The sequence below is a fragment of the Dipteris shenzhenensis genome, chromosome 27 (genome assembly GCF_047967505.1).
Source record: "Dipteris shenzhenensis isolate YYH24624 ecotype China chromosome 27, Dip_SZ_1.0, whole genome shotgun sequence".
NCBI lineage: Eukaryota > Viridiplantae > Streptophyta > Polypodiopsida > Gleicheniales > Dipteridaceae > Dipteris > Dipteris shenzhenensis.
This window is the reverse complement of record NC_141622.1, coordinates 1,998,840-2,014,163: the sequence shown is the minus strand read 5'-3', so window position 1 is coordinate 2,014,163 and position 15,324 is coordinate 1,998,840. Positions and strand designations below refer to the sequence as shown.

The window sequence follows — 15,324 nt, the reverse complement described above, 5'->3', positions numbered from 1 at the left end:
AACCTGCAGCAGACAGCTCGTCCGTACAGTACAGCCATCCGTACCTTTGTCGTACAGTCACCGTACAGGCCGTACAGTTGCATTTGGCCTTCTGAGCAGGTTTCATTCCTACAGGCATTCTTGCAGTTGGTCGTCTGGCAGACATTTCTTTGCAGGAAGCCATTGTTTGGCAGAGCAGTTTTTTGGGCAAATTTGAGCATATTATTTGAATTGGGCATTTTGCAAAATTTGGGGCTTTTCTTGGATTTGCCCCAATTTCAACTCAATTTCACCTCAACATTTGGGGCTTTTGCAAGTACACTGCAATTTCGCAGTGAAATTTGGGGGTTTTGCAAACAGAGAGCAATTTGTGCAACATTTGGGGCTTTCAGACCATTTGCCCCTTTCTGGTTGCAATTTCAAGCCACAAATTGGAGCTTTTGTGTTGGGAGAGCAATTTGACAAGTTTCAGTTCACACTGCCTTTCTATGAGTGTTTTGAAGCGCTTTTGGCAGGTTTTGGGAGAGATTGGATGCTCTTGCAGATTTCTGACAGAGACATTACAGAGATTTGAGTTGCATTTTTAGCCAGTGTTTAGCTGTGTTTTTTGGGATTTGTGCACTCTATTCCTAGCACGGGAATTCGTATTTGCATTTGCTGTATTTTCTTTCTTAGACATGGCCCAGCAAAATCAGAATGATTTCGGTTTCAGTGGTCTCTCACAAGAGGATAAGCTGGACGGTACCAACTACTCCCTATGGAGTTTTATGGTACGCAATATTCTGATTTCTCGTAATTTATGGGACTATGTAAGTGGGGATGAGTTCCAGCCAGCAAATGTGGCACCTAATACCCTTCCCCAACAAGGAGGAGGCAGAGGTCGTGCACAGGGTATAGTTGCAGCACAAGTTATTGGTGCAATTATACCTACCACTCTAGAGTAGAAGAGATGGGATTCACGTGATGCTTTAGCTTTGTCGTGTATTTCTCTTTCAGTGAAAAGATTCACCATTCCGCATATCCGGTCATGTAAGACCTCAAAGGCAGCATGGGATATTTTGGAGAGATGTATGCAGCTCGGAATGATGCCAGGGTGTCTTTTTTGAAAAGAGAATTGTCTCATACACTTATGGAAGAGGGCGACTCCATGTCAGTGCACCTCACAAAGCTACAGGATTTACGAGAGCAATTGCTGAATATTGATGAGATCATTCCTGATTCAGAGATGATTACCACTACTCTGAATTCTCTTCCTGAGTCTTATCTCAGCTTTCATACCTCGCTGAATTTGTCGTTGAGGGGGGGTGCAAATCCTCTCACTTTTCACGAGTTGATAGGACTTCTGCTGCAGGAAGAGAAGACCAGTTCACGAGCAGGTGAACATGCCATGCTCTCAAAATTCAAGCCTAAAGTAAAGGGACAGGCAAAGACTTCAGCAAATCAGCCTTCCAGTGGTTCAGGACAGCCTTCTCAAAAGGCTAAGGGTGATGCATGTAAGCCCAAGAAGAAGGGAATATGTCATTACTGCAAAAAGCCAGGTCACTACATTGGAGAATGCAAGAAAAGGCTTGCAAAAGAAAAGAAAAACAGCTCCGGTATGGCTGTCTCAGATTCAGCTCCTCATGCATCTGACAATGAGCAAGCTACAGCCAACTTTGTGGAGCACGACTATGCCTTCTTGTCTTGCATTTCAGACTCTCAGTTGGCTGCTCGGGATAGTACAGCCACTTGTAATGATGACACTTATGCTTTTTTGACATGCAGTTATGATTCTTCCAAGGATGCATCAGCTTTCAGTGTCAATGAGACACATAATACATGGTATTTTGACAGCGGTGCCTCAAAGCATATCACTTCCAGGAAGTGTCTCTTCACATCTCTGCATCCACCACCTGTTGGTAAAAAGGTCACATGTGCCAACAACTCCTCCTATTCAGTCCGTGGTACAGGAGAAGTTGAACTTACAGCCATTGATGGCTCAACATTCAGAATTTATGATGTCTTCTATGTGCCTGGTATCACAAAAAATCTACTTTCAGTGTCCACTCTTAACAGAGCTGGATTTCAGGTCATTTTTGAAGATGACAAGTGTGCAGTCCATGATAGAGAGCATGACTATGCCTTGAGATTGTCTGACACTTTGTTGCGTGGTCTTTTTCAGCTTGACATATATGAGAAAAGACCAGCACATGCTCTTGCAGTTTCCACTCCTACTATTGCTATGCAAAATGCGGAGTTATGGCACGTGAGATATGGATACATGCATTATGGCAGCTTGATGACGCTTCGAAAACATGCCATGGTTGATGCATTGCCTCCTCTTGAAACACCTCCTCCACATGCCTGTGAAGGGTGCATTCTTGGTAAAATGCACAGATCTCCTTTTAAGAAGGATGGATCAGTTAAAGCTGTTCGAAAATTACAGCTTATCCATAGTGATGTCTGTGGTCCCATGAGGACTCCATCATTGGGTGGTCATCTTTACTTTGTCACTTTTATAGATGACTACTCCAACTACACTTGGGTTTATGGGCTAAAATGCAAATCAGAAGTGTTTATGGTCTTCAAACACTTTGTAGCCGTGGTTGAGAATGAAACTGGACTCAAGATACAGACATTACGCACAGATAGAGGAGGGGAGTACTTGTCTACAGATTTTGATGCTTTTTTGAAAGACAAGGGCATTGTACATCAGCTTACAGTGAGGCTAACTCCTCAGCAAAATGGGAAAGCTGAGAGAAAAAATCGTACTCTTATGGAGATGGATAGATGTATGCTGAAAAGCAAAAAATTGCCTCACAAATTTTGGCTTGAAGGTCTCATGTGTGCCAATTATGTTTTAAATCGGGCACCCACAAAAGCTTTGAAGACCAAGACTTCCTATGAAGTTTGGCAAGGGAGAAAGCCTTCTGTGGATCATTTTCGTGTCTTTGGATGCCTTGCTTATGCTCATGTACCTGTTGAGTTCCGGCATAAATTGTCTGATAAGGCAATCAAATGCATTTTTGTTGGGTACAGTGCAGAGAGCAAGGGCTACCGTCTCTACAATCCTGTCACACGCAAGATCATTGTCAGTAGAGATGTAATATTTTCAGAAAATTCAGCTCACACTCAAGCTGAATTTGACATGCCTTCTTCTTCCGGTGATGTCTTTGAGGGGTTACTACCCATTGCCTTGGGTTCCCCTACTGATATATCTGATGAAAATCAGAATTTTCAGATACCTCCACATGCTCCGATTCAGCCACAGGATGTCATACCACCTCCACAAGCCGTGGAAGAGGTGGTTCAGCAAGAAATTGCAGATATACATGCAGCAAAAACAGTCCCAAATTGGCTGTTACAGACTCTCAGGGAGAGTAAAATTGATGCTCCATTACCTAGCAGAACTCGAAGTGCAGTAAGGCATGGGGGAGGTGCTCTTTTAGTTGAATCAGCTTATGCAGGTACTCTTCTTGATGAGGAGGAACGTGAGACATTTGAAGAGGCACAGGATAATGTGCATTGGATGAATGCCATGCACGATGAGTTGCAGTCCATTAAGAAAAATCAGACATGGGAAGTTGTCGATTTGCCACCAAGTAAACATGCCATAGGTACACGGTGGGTTTTCAAAGTTAAAAGAAAGCCAGATGGCACCATTGACAGGTACAAGGCAAGGCTGGTCGCAAAAGGATATGCTCAGAAAAAGGGCATAGACTATGAGGAGACTTTTGCTCCTACATCCAGAATGACAACCATCCGGTCAGTCCTAGCAATGGCTGCAAATTTTCAGTGGAATGTTCATCAGTTGGACATAAAAACAGCCTTCCTTAATGGAGACTTGTTGGAAGAGGTTTATGTCAAACAACCTCCAGGCTTTGAAATTTCAGGAAATGCACTTTAGGTATGCAAGCTGAATAAAGCTTTGTATGGGCTGAAACAAGCCCCACGTGCATGGTATGCAAAGATTCATGCCTTTCTGACCAGCAAGGGGCTGCACATTAGTCCAACTGAAAGCACCCTCTACATCAAGAAGGATGGGGGGGATATTTTAGTCATCATTCTTTATGTAGATGACTTACTGCTCACAGGGTCAAATGAAGATAATATTGCAGATTTTAAAGCTGAATTGCATACCACTTTTGACATGTGGTCTACAGTAGCTACCTCTTCATGTGAAGCTGAGTACAGGGCAGCTTTCACAGCGACAGTTGAATGTGTTTGGCTGCGTCGTTTATTTGCTGATCTTCATCTTTCATTGGAGGGTCCTTCTCCAATTCTCACTGATAGTCAGAGTGCTATTGCAGTAGCAAAGAATCCTGTGTTTCATGCTCGCACGAAGCACATTGAGGTTCATTATCACTACATAAGAGAGAAGTTGCATGCAGGAGAGATCAGCATGATCTATGTGTCAACACATGACAATGTTGCAGACATTTTCACCAAAGCACTTCCACGTGAAAAGTTTGAGGCATTTTGTAGTGCCCTGAACTTATCTCCTTTTGGTGATTGATCTTTTCCTTGTACATGACATTGGCACTGCAAGGGGGTATTAGAATTATTGCTATAATTTAGCAGTGACCAATGTAATGTAATAAGTAGGTTAGGGGCACTTTTCCCTCACTTAGAGGTTTTTCCCCCTAACCACAATTAGTTCACTAACTATGGTTAGTGAAGGATAAGGTTTTGTCACTTAGACAAAACCTATCACTCCATTCAGTTGTAACACTCTCATCTAATTGCAACTACGTTTTCAGCTCTCTCTCTCTCCTGCTTCTTGTTCTCACCTTTGCTCTCTCTCCCATTCTCACAATGTATGCACTCTCTATTATAGTCACATAGGAATACTTGTAAGTTGTGCTCTCCCACTGCAGTCTAGAATTGTCTGTGCAATTCCCACAGCAATATATGAGTGCATGTCTAGGCTTCCATAGACGCCCTCCCCGTCCGTGTGTAATTCAGCCACAAAGAGATGCGGGGTTTCCAGGAGAAGGGAGCAGCAGAGCTGACTAGCCGATTCCTCCTTCAAGGGGTCTTTAGGCGACTTCTGTAAAGCTCTCGCCAACATGGTCACATGTGAGCAGAGGGTTTCACCCTTGAGGAAGAGATGAAAAAGACAGCAAATGGCAATTAGGGATGCCAAGAGAGGGCTGGAAAAGAGATTTAAGCAAGAGTAAGTGCTCCCACGAGAAGGAGAACACTTCAAAAAGAGAGGAAGGTGATCCAATGGAGGGAAGCTCGCAGCCCGAGGCAAGGGGAAGCCAAATGAGAAGGAATGGGCTCAAGGAGAATCCTCTGGATCACAGCAAGAAGCTCCAAATGTCTCCAAACTCCGGCACACAGCACAAGAGAGCAAAGAAACACCTTCGAAACACCGGCATGAGCTTCAAGGCAAGTCTAGAAGGTAATAAATGCACTGAAACAGCTGTGAAAGGTTGAAAATCAGCAACACCAAGTCCATACAACAGGAATGTTGCATCAAGCATGAGTACCCCAAACTCAGCCAAAATGATATGGTGTGGGACCGACGGCTTATTGCGGATCATCCGTTGACAATAACATAACCTAGAGCCTCCTCGCTTTTGATCCAAGTCTATCTCTAATAGACCAAGTTCCCAGCAAGGATTGCCATACATGCCTGCTAGGCGGACCAAGGAGTCAAAGAGAAAAGATTCGGTCCGGAGATCCTAGAAATGAAAGTAATGCCACCCAAGCCTACTAAATGCGGCGTATCCCTTGCTTAGTCGAGCTTGCATCGCTAGTCGCGTCGTGAAAATCAGGCGCGAGAAAAGAAACCCCAAATATGTGTGGAATGCGGGTAATCTCTCCAAGGTAAACTGCATCCTGTGTATGGCTTCCCAAGATGCGTTGAAGATCATGACCTTGGTTTTACCAAGGTTGACCTTCAAATCATGTGTCTCACAAAAGATATGGAGTGCATCCAAGTGTCGTTGGAGGCGGCCCTAAGTTGAAGAGGAGAGTAAGGACACATCATCTGCATAGAAGAGAATCTGGATCGAGGAACGAGCAAGAGGAGGAGCTTGCCCCTCCTAGTGTCCTGAGGTCTCTTGCTCGTCGATGAAGAGGCCAAAGAGAGTTGGTAATAGTGGGCAACCGTGTTTGATCGCGATAGTGCTCTTGATCTCCTCCGTCCACATTGTAGCTGTCTAAACCCTACTTGAGACCCTCTCATAGAGTGCCATGAATGCCCAAATGATCTCGTGATTGTACCCAAGATCTTGCAAGCATTTGATGAGATGATTGTGCCAAAAAGCCTTGTGGAAATCCACAAAGCAATGACAAACCCTCTGTCTCTGTGCTCTGGATTTTCACAAGGCGGCAACAAACCCTCTGCCTCCATGCTCTGGCCTCCTCAATTTATACCTCGGAGTGTGAGAATGTGATCTAGAGCCGCATGATGAGCACGGAAGCATGCCTTTCCACTAGCTCTGAGTCCTTGAAGCTCTACAAATCAGCTAACATGTAAGCACTGAGGTATAGACCTTGGACATAACATGCCCAATCATAATGGTCTTGTAGCTTTCCGGGCTTATGTGATCAGGGGCCTTGTGAATGGGAGTGATGGTGTTACGGGTTTGAGTATGGGAGAAACCGGTGCAAACTGCTTCGTTGAAATGCTTTGCCAATGTCGGGGCCATAGTGCTTAGTCCATATGCAATGTATTCAGTGCATCATCCTGTATGATCTTTGATGCCACCGGTGGCGAACAGCGCACAAGACGTCGAAGCAGTGTAATTGAGAGGTCGAGTGGTGGCTAGTGGGGAATGCCATACAATGTGTGCATAAGAGTATGAGAGTGTGGTGTTTGTGAGAGGACTCAAGGAAGAGGCTATGATCAAAATGGATGTCATGATATGTAGTGTGTGTGGACGGTGTTGTGGCGTGTGGCGTGTGGTGGGGAATAAATATATCGAAGAAAAGATAGGTGTGGTCAGTCCTTGTGGTGGTGGGGAAGACGGAGAAGTCAGTGATATGTGTGAAGGCAGGGGATCTCATGAGCTGGAGCCCCCTTGTGGAAAGCAAGTGAATCCACCCAAGGAAGGCCATCAATCTAGACCATTGTAGATCGCAAGGCAATGTATCCTGCCCATGTCCAAGAAAGCATGCTTGAAAGAGGTGATTGGGGCTCGTGTGTTTGCAGATACTTGGGGTATACCTAATATCCGGCAAAAAAGTAGAATCATTCGAAAAGCAAGAAGTGATACTTGACGCGTACCCATCCTCGCGTTGAAGTCCCCAACAAGAACTATGCTTCAAGAGGGTAGAAACAGTAAATATATATTGTCCCAAGATGGACCAAAACCTTGTTCAAAAGGTGTGCCCAGTGTGCCACCATCTAGCAGCAAGGTACTCCCTAGATGTGGACCCCTGTGACTACAAGACTGTTCTCCTACCTCCTCATGGTACCTTAAAAACACTGTCAGCCTGCATTCTCTCCTACAGCTTCAGTGGGCTGTGGAGTGACACCCCACTAACACACTTTCTTGCTGCTCCGGTGGACCTGGTATGAGGACCTGCTGTTGGTGTTTTGGACCTTCCTGCTGCTGAGTAGGCAGCCCAAACTACGGCACCTGAAACCCTGGACATTGAAGTAGAACTGCCCCACCCTGGGGCCTTTATATAGGGCTTGAAAGCCCTTAAAAACCAACCGAATGTCTGACCAAATCTTGCGACCTGCTGCCACTGGAAGCTCTGCATGCTGTGCCTGTCTGCTGCATATTTTTCTTCCTGCTGCAACCAGTCTCTCAGCTCCAATCTGCTCCTGGATCCTGCGCAGGTCTGCAGGTCTGACTGCAACCCTCTGACTTTTGATCCCGACAGCCCAGTTTGGCTGTCCTTGCAAGGTCTCCTCTGCTCCAGGCTGCTGCTGCCTCTGTTGCAGTCTTCCGACAGCTTTCCTTGCTGTCCATGCTACCCACATGGCGGCCTGCATGCTGCCCATGTGGCAGCCCTGTACATTCCTTCAGATCTGCCACTGGAAGCTCTGCATGCTGTGCCCATCTGCTGCATGTTTTTCTTCCTGCTGTGACCAGTCTCTCACCTCCAATCTGCTCCTGGATCCTGCACAGGTCTGCAGGTCTGACTGCCTGACAGCCCAGTTTGGCTGTCCTTGCAAGGTCTCCTCTGCTCCAGGCTGCTGCTGCCTCTGTTGCAGTCTTCTGATACCTTTCCTTGCTGTCCATGCTACCCACATGGTGACCTGCATATTGCCCATGTGGCAGCCCTGTACATTCCTTCAGATCTGCCCCCATGGCATCCCATTTCTCTGCCCAAGTGGCATCTCCCATATGCTGCTGGTACACCTCCCCCATATTTGGGGGCTCGCAAGTGGGAAGGTGACTCAGATAGACCCAACACTGCTATGTGCTGATTTGCATTGTGTATGAGAGGAGGGCAGGAGAAAGAATCTGTCACATAGGCTGGTGGTTAATCAAGTCAAAACTCCCGTGAATCTTTTGTGCATCTGTATAGCATCAGTGCAGATTTTACTGACAGGTTGACATTGCAGCACCTTGTGCAGTTCTGGGAGCGTAACAGGCCAACGTGCCTGCCCTTTCCTGAAGTTGCCACAGTAGCTGCCTCTACCAACTGCGGACTCTCCTCCAGTCTGCATTCCTATAGTTGCCCCTAGGCTAGGGCCTGATTGCTGCCAGCCAGTCTCCTTTTCCTGCCTTACTCTGTGATACGCTGCTCAGTTGCAGTTATCTCTGCACTAGGAAGGCCTCAAATGGGTCCCTACCAAGATTCAACCTCATCTAGCCTCTCTGCTGCCATTGCTCTTGCAGGGATTCCAGCCCACACTGTGGAGTCTTTCACCTACAGCAAGTTCAATTCCTCCTTTCAATTGCTGAAGCAAAATAGAACGTGTTTTAGGCTTTGGGGTGGGGTTGGGGATGGGGGGGTGCGGAGAGAGAGAGAGAGAGAGAGTTGCAACAGGACACCAACGTACAGCAGGTAAAGGTTGAAGAAACAGGCGTACTCTCCATTGGTGCTCCTCCAATGAGGAGGGATTTGAGGGAAATGACTTGATGAATAATTAAATTTTCCAAAGGGGTGGGCCCCTAATCATTGGCCCCAACTCTATGACCACTTTCTTGCCTTCTGCACTAATTCCTTTGCCGTTACTTTCATGAAGTAGATTGAAATTTCAGTTTTGTCTAACATTGTGGACGTTTAGATCCCAGTTATAAAAATTCTGAATGAAAGGCCTTTCTTTTGATAACTGAGGTAGTTGTCCACACTTCATCTTTCTCGCCTTCCATTTATGCTTATTTGATTCTTAAATGGGCCTGTAGTAGATTAGTAATGATGATGATATGTCATGTATCTCGTTTGATTGGACCATGATAGCTTGAGGTGCATATTGATAATAAACCTACCCTTCTGGAATTTCTGTGTGTTCTCTCGAATAAAAGCGTGGAATGCAGTTGGATGTTTTCAACCCCCCCCCCCCCCCGGGGCAGCTGCCCCAGTTCAGGTACCTAAGCAAGAACTGTAAGCTAAGTGTTTGATAAATACAAAGTCAAGGAAAGGGAAATAAACCTATTATGAGAGTTTTAGGTCTCTTACCCTTAAGGATTTCCCCTAGGGAACACTCTAACCAGAACCACCTAATTGTGTGGTGGGTCTATACAAGATTGAAATGATAGAAAGTTTCCTCTGTGACTCGTCATTGGGACTAGCTTATGCCAGGCCCTTGGGCATTGAGGTAGCACAAGATAACTTTGATGGCAGAAATAACCCCATAGCAGCTACCACAATGTTATGACATTATTCCGAATCAACTTCCACATCATCAATAGACCTCATGAGCTACTAGCAACATTCCTTGCTTGTCAAACTTGAAACCTGCACACTGTTAGGTTCACTGCTGTAAATGATGACGAATGATATGTGACAGATTTTAATGAGGGATTCTAATGTAGTGTTGAATTTACTACGGTAACTGATGTTTTTTATGGTCGTCACTTCTGTAGGTACTTGATAACCAACCCCATGACCTTATTTATAAGAAGAATTTCAGATGTCCATGGATGGAGACATATGTTACAAAAGACCGGGAAAGGTTTACTGTTACCTTCATGCAACATGTGCTAACTTATTAAGGCCAATGGAGTGATTCCTCTCTCTTAAATTTAATGTTTTTTATTTTCACAGGTTCAAGTCTGCAGCTCTTCTTGAAGTCCATCAGACGGTGCAGGATCCTCTTATACAGCGCTGCATTGAAATCTTGGAAGGGGGTTCACCAAAGATTAAATTGAAGAACTTGCTTTCAGGATTATTCCTCCTTCAAAAGAAAGCTTGGATTCCCACGGGATGCTTGGTGAGTGGTGAGTCAGGGGGTTGTGAATTCATGCTCAAAGCCGGCATGCCAACAGGGTTTTGGTCTGTAGTAGCTCTTGAAGTCTAATTGTGTATATTCTGCTGGTGTTCTTTTTGCTTCATTTTGTATGGCATTCTTCTAGTGTCTCATAACTCTATTTGGCTCTGTTTTAATTATGAATGAACAACTTGGGAATACTTATTTGTTTAGTAGTTTCCAAGGGAGATCAAGTAAGAAAATGAATGAATAATTCCATTATTTTCTATGATCTAATGTTTTACTTATTTTTTATGCTTAATTAGGTATTTAGTTATGTTGATTTTTAATTTAATACATCTAACGTGTCAATGCCTTGTATATGAACCAGCAATTATTGGAAGCATTATATTCAGCACATCCAAACATGGCTTTGATTGCAGCAGACTTCAGGATTCTTCCAGATGTGAAGATAGAAGGCGAGCGTGCTCCCCTGGTGGCCAGTAAGGTACCCTGTACTAAGAAATGCTTATGTTATAGAACTTTGACGGAAGATAGCTTCTTCTACTTATCATGAGCAAAGATGTGCTACTTCTTCCCTGACATTGATAGCATAATCCTTCAGAAAGATGGTGTTACAAGGGACCACTCAACTTACCTTGATGTGCAGGTAGTAGATTCATTTTGAGAGAGTTGGAAAGTTCACTAGTTTGTAAATATTACTTGTTGCATAAAGTTTTAAGGGTCGGTAGCTTGAAGATGACATAACATGTCAAAACTACTAATCCAACTTTTTCGCAGGGAGGGGCAGACATTTTTTTCCCAACTGATTTTCAAGTGTTAAGCGAACTTGATCATCACTGCTATTCCAATTCTATCTTTCCAGCAGAAGATGGCAGCATACACAGGAAGCACAAGTCACGTATTGTAAGTAGCCATTGCTTTCTCTTGCCTTTCCTCTGCATAATTTGTGTATGTTGGATGGTGTTGATGCAGTCATTATGCTGTTGACCTCCCTGTTTGAAACCATTATTTAGAATCAGAATGGGGTTCAGTAGCTAGTTTAACAGATCAGTACCAGCAGGAAATTCACTTTGGACACCCTTCAGGTGACATCAGCTGAATTCATGAAGCAATATGCTGACATTTCAAAAACTAGGACTTCAGATGGTTTCAATCCACTGTTGGACGACTACAGCAACACGAGCTTCTACCTAAGTATGTTGATTTGACAATTCTCAAAGTGGAGATGCTACATGTTGCAGTAAAATGGAAAATGTGTCATCTTGCCCAATAAAGGGCTCTGTGAAACCCTGTGGAGCACTTCGGACTTCTGTTAGTGACATGGCCTTCAGATCCTGGGCTTCCTATGATAAGTCCAGGTAATTTTTTTTAGTCAGGAACAGACTGCACAATGAGTATGGGCTCATATAACTGGGTGATGAAAATTTATGTAATGGGAAATGCATTCAAAATGTTCGTATCTGGAATGGACCCTATCGAAAAATGGTACCAAGGTGTATTTCAGAGCAAAGTTTGACTTATCAGGAAAGAAAAGTGCAACATGTCATAACTGACATGTATGGAATGGACCTACAAGATGGAATGGAGTGGTATATGACTACGCGGAGGCATCACTTAACCTGAAATATATTTGTAAAGAGGGAGCCTCGACAGAAATTTAGGGGCGCAAACGAGAGGGCAAACGGTCAAATTTTGGCTCCAATTTACACACTGTTGGCCACATATCTAATTGGTACAAGATTTCATGGTTTTTTCAGATTCAACTCCTTGAGTAGGAAATATGTAAACATTTGACTTGGAGGTATAGTCAAGTTGGTGAGTGTAGGTAGAAATCTCACTTGGCTGCCCATTGGGTCAAATCCACAAGGGATATCTCTCTTGTGCCTATGGGCAAAATGGTTCTGTGAAAGAGGCATGTCTTTAGATTTCTTTACAGTTGAAGCTTTTGTTAAAGTTATTTCTCTAGTTTTTGAACCTAAACATGGCATTCTTCTGAGTCCTTTTCCATGTTTTGCTGTTTCACTTAATTTTGAATTAAAAAGTTCGGAGTGGTTGAAGAGGACATCAGCACATCATTTATTTGACATCCTCTAAGAGGTTTGCTTGTAGAATTGGAAAAATTATGCAACTTCCAAGGAAGCACGCTTGAAGGTGATCTTGTTTACAGATAAATCACGGTGAAATTTTCATATCCCTACATTGAGTCTTCGCCTCTAATGGTACAGAGAATTGCAAGTCATGGAGACTTAATGCACACACATCAATCACTAATTCCTTTATCATAGTTGGTTTGAACTTTGAAGCAATGCTTGGGAAAAGGCCTTTTCCTTGTTCTTTTTTCATTCGAAGTTGACCCTTGTAAAGCAAATTTCACATTCAGGGGCTTGCAATCCCTAAAATGTATTTAGAATTGATAATAAAGGAGGCCAACCTTTTGATGAGAAACTCAGTTCAAGTAATGATGATATAGAATCCATGAATTACAGTCAAAGGGTGGGATTTTATGGTAAGTATAAGATATATCTGATTGCCATGCTAAAGGATGAAAGTTTTCTAATTGGGTTTGACAAAAAAATCCTTAAAGAGAGGATGCATAACACTAGTTTATGAGGATCCATGCAAAAAAATGGCATGACATTGCAAAAAGAGAGCAAGAAAGAGGTGACAAAACATTGATCCCTAGATGCCTATGTATAACATCCTACAAAGGGACGTTTATAACAAACTTAAGACTTGTCCAAATAACCGTACATAAAATCAACTCTTCATCTCACCACGCTCTAACTTGAGCTTAATTGATTTAAGAAAGTCACAATTGGGAGGAGATGGTTACTAAGCTGATTTAAGAAAGTCACAATTGGGAGGAGATGGTTACTAAGCCCAAGCACCTCTCAAATTGAAGAGAATATTTTATATGGTGAGATGATGCCTACTTGGTCAAAGAGCCATATTGCCATGACCTATGATTTCATGTTAGGTCTTTTAAATGAAACTATTTTTACACATCATAAAATGTGACTATTATGAAGCAAGTTTGAGTTTGTTAGTGCAATACATTGCAACCCCAACCGTATAGTATTAACTGTGTAGTCATGATACATTTATAATTGATAGTAAATGATGCCAACCTTCTGACTTTTGAACATACTTCAAGTAATGATGATAAAGAATCCATAACTCTAGTTTATAGGGTGAGATTTTTTGGTAAATAGAAAATCATATTAACACATTCAAGTCCCAAATATGCATGCATTACCCAATAGTGATCCAATGGCATTTTTGATCCACTCACTTGACATTACATTGAAACCTTTGAGCCAATCATGTTTTGAAAATTGTAGAAGCAGCCACAAATGCTTGTCCAAAGATAAATCGTGGAAATCTTTATTCAGTATATTATAGAATCATTTTTTTGGATCAAAATAAGCCGAACACCCTCATCCCTAAAATTTGCTAGATGCTTGTTATTGTGAGTATGTCTTAAGAGTTCAATGTTTCAAATTCAACTCTCTATTAAGTGCCAAAGAGAGCAAAGAAATACTTAACTTAGTAGAGATAATTGAAAAACAACATGCATGTCCCATGTATAGAATTATGGCCTTTCATTAGGACCTATAAGCATCATAGTTAATAGCATTCCTCTCTTTTGGTGTGCTATAATTGAATTCCATCTCTTATGCTATCTTGCCATTGTTCTATTATGTGAATGATGTATGTTGGATAGGTAAACAAAAATGTTCAACATGTGACTTCTCAATTTATCACCTGCAGAATTGAGAATGTTTCAATTGGTTATATGCTACACCACATGATGGGGAGAAAACATCAACTACATTAATCTTCAACCTGTTCTTAAGTTTTAGAGAAATTCATCTAAGGATGCACATGGGACTTGTTGATTCCCTATTTGAAAATCTTGTTGGCCACGATCGGATTTCAAGATCTTTTTTTTTGTTTGTGCACATCCATAGCCTATACACTAAAGAAAGGTGGAAACAAAACACCTTTGAGAAAGTTATTGTCAATCTAGGTTTATAAAATAAAGTTTACTTGGCTTATCCAATTTATTTTGCAGAGCTTGGCCTAAAAGGACAAAATTTTGAATTTTTTTATGAGGTATGGTTCTCTCATGTGTCCCACATCCCCTTAAGAAAGTAAGCTTAAATCCTTAGAGGCATGTGATATTTTCTATTAACTAAAGAAGAAAGAGGGTGGGACAGCTTATGAGGCAATTTAAGGGATAACTCTTACAAGCTTTACCCTTGCATGCAAGAGTTAGTTGTAAGGTGGCCATATAAATGTATAATGCACAGACGAGAAAGTGAGTTATGAAAGATGAATAATGGAGCTGGCCATCTCATTGGCACTGTGATACCCGTTGAAATGGCATTTCTTATAGTTAGTCCCAAGTCTACCAATACTGGAATTTTTCATGTCTTTAGACCTCATTGAGTGTTAAGTGTTAGTGTTGTCTCATTTTTCCTATAGCTCTGGTTTTGAGGTTGCTAAATTACATTCTTTTAGGGACTTAGATTCTTCTTGTCTTTATTTTCTAAGTGCCTCTTGGTAGATTGTGCCGTGTCCCAATGCATTTCGGTGAGGGCCTTTATTGCAACGGTGTGCATATTGGCTAGGCATATCGATTGTCACATGCGGGTTTTGATTGTGCCTAGTTTTACAATAAGGGATCTAGTAGGACTAGATGAGTACTATTATAATGAGAGATAGAATGTGTCTTTATTGTTTTGAAAAATACATTGCTTTGCTTAGTCGGTGGTTGTTTAAGTGTTGGATGTCTAGTAAGTTGCATTGGCCCTATCTATATGCTATATTTCTTATCCCAAAAATAGCTTAATATGAGTGCTCTTGAATGAGTGAGCCTATAGTAGATGTTTAAGAAACTTTAGCCTCAATTTATCATCTTGAAATAGTTTGAAATATTTTAATATGAGTCCTCCTGAATGAGTGATCTTGTAGTAGATGTTTGAGAAACTTGAGCCTCAATTTATCATCTTGTC

General features: G+C 42.5%; 1 protein-coding gene across 3 annotated transcripts in view; it reads left to right on the top strand.

Annotated features, from left to right (window-relative positions):
* Positions 1–12,242, top strand: part of LOC147883725 (NADH dehydrogenase ubiquinone complex I, assembly factor-like protein (DUF185)) — a 137,543-nt gene extending 125,301 nt beyond the window's left edge. The window contains exons 9-14 of one of the 3 annotated variants that reach the window (XM_087398485.1): positions 9,960–10,048; positions 10,141–10,306; positions 10,674–10,790; positions 10,908–10,952; positions 11,084–11,209; positions 11,392–12,242. In XM_087398485.1, coding sequence (XP_087254611.1) covers positions 9,960–10,048; positions 10,141–10,306; positions 10,674–10,790; positions 10,908–10,952; positions 11,084–11,209; positions 11,392–11,514 — 666 coding nt within the window. In that variant the 3' untranslated portion in view covers positions 11,515–12,242. Of the gene's footprint in view, positions 1–9,959; positions 10,049–10,140; positions 10,307–10,673; positions 10,791–10,907; positions 10,953–11,083; positions 11,210–11,366 lie in introns of all 3 variants that reach the window. The other 2 variants (XM_087398486.1, XM_087398487.1) reach the window with 2 other exon arrangements.
* Positions 12,243–15,324: the final 3,082 nt, after the last annotated feature.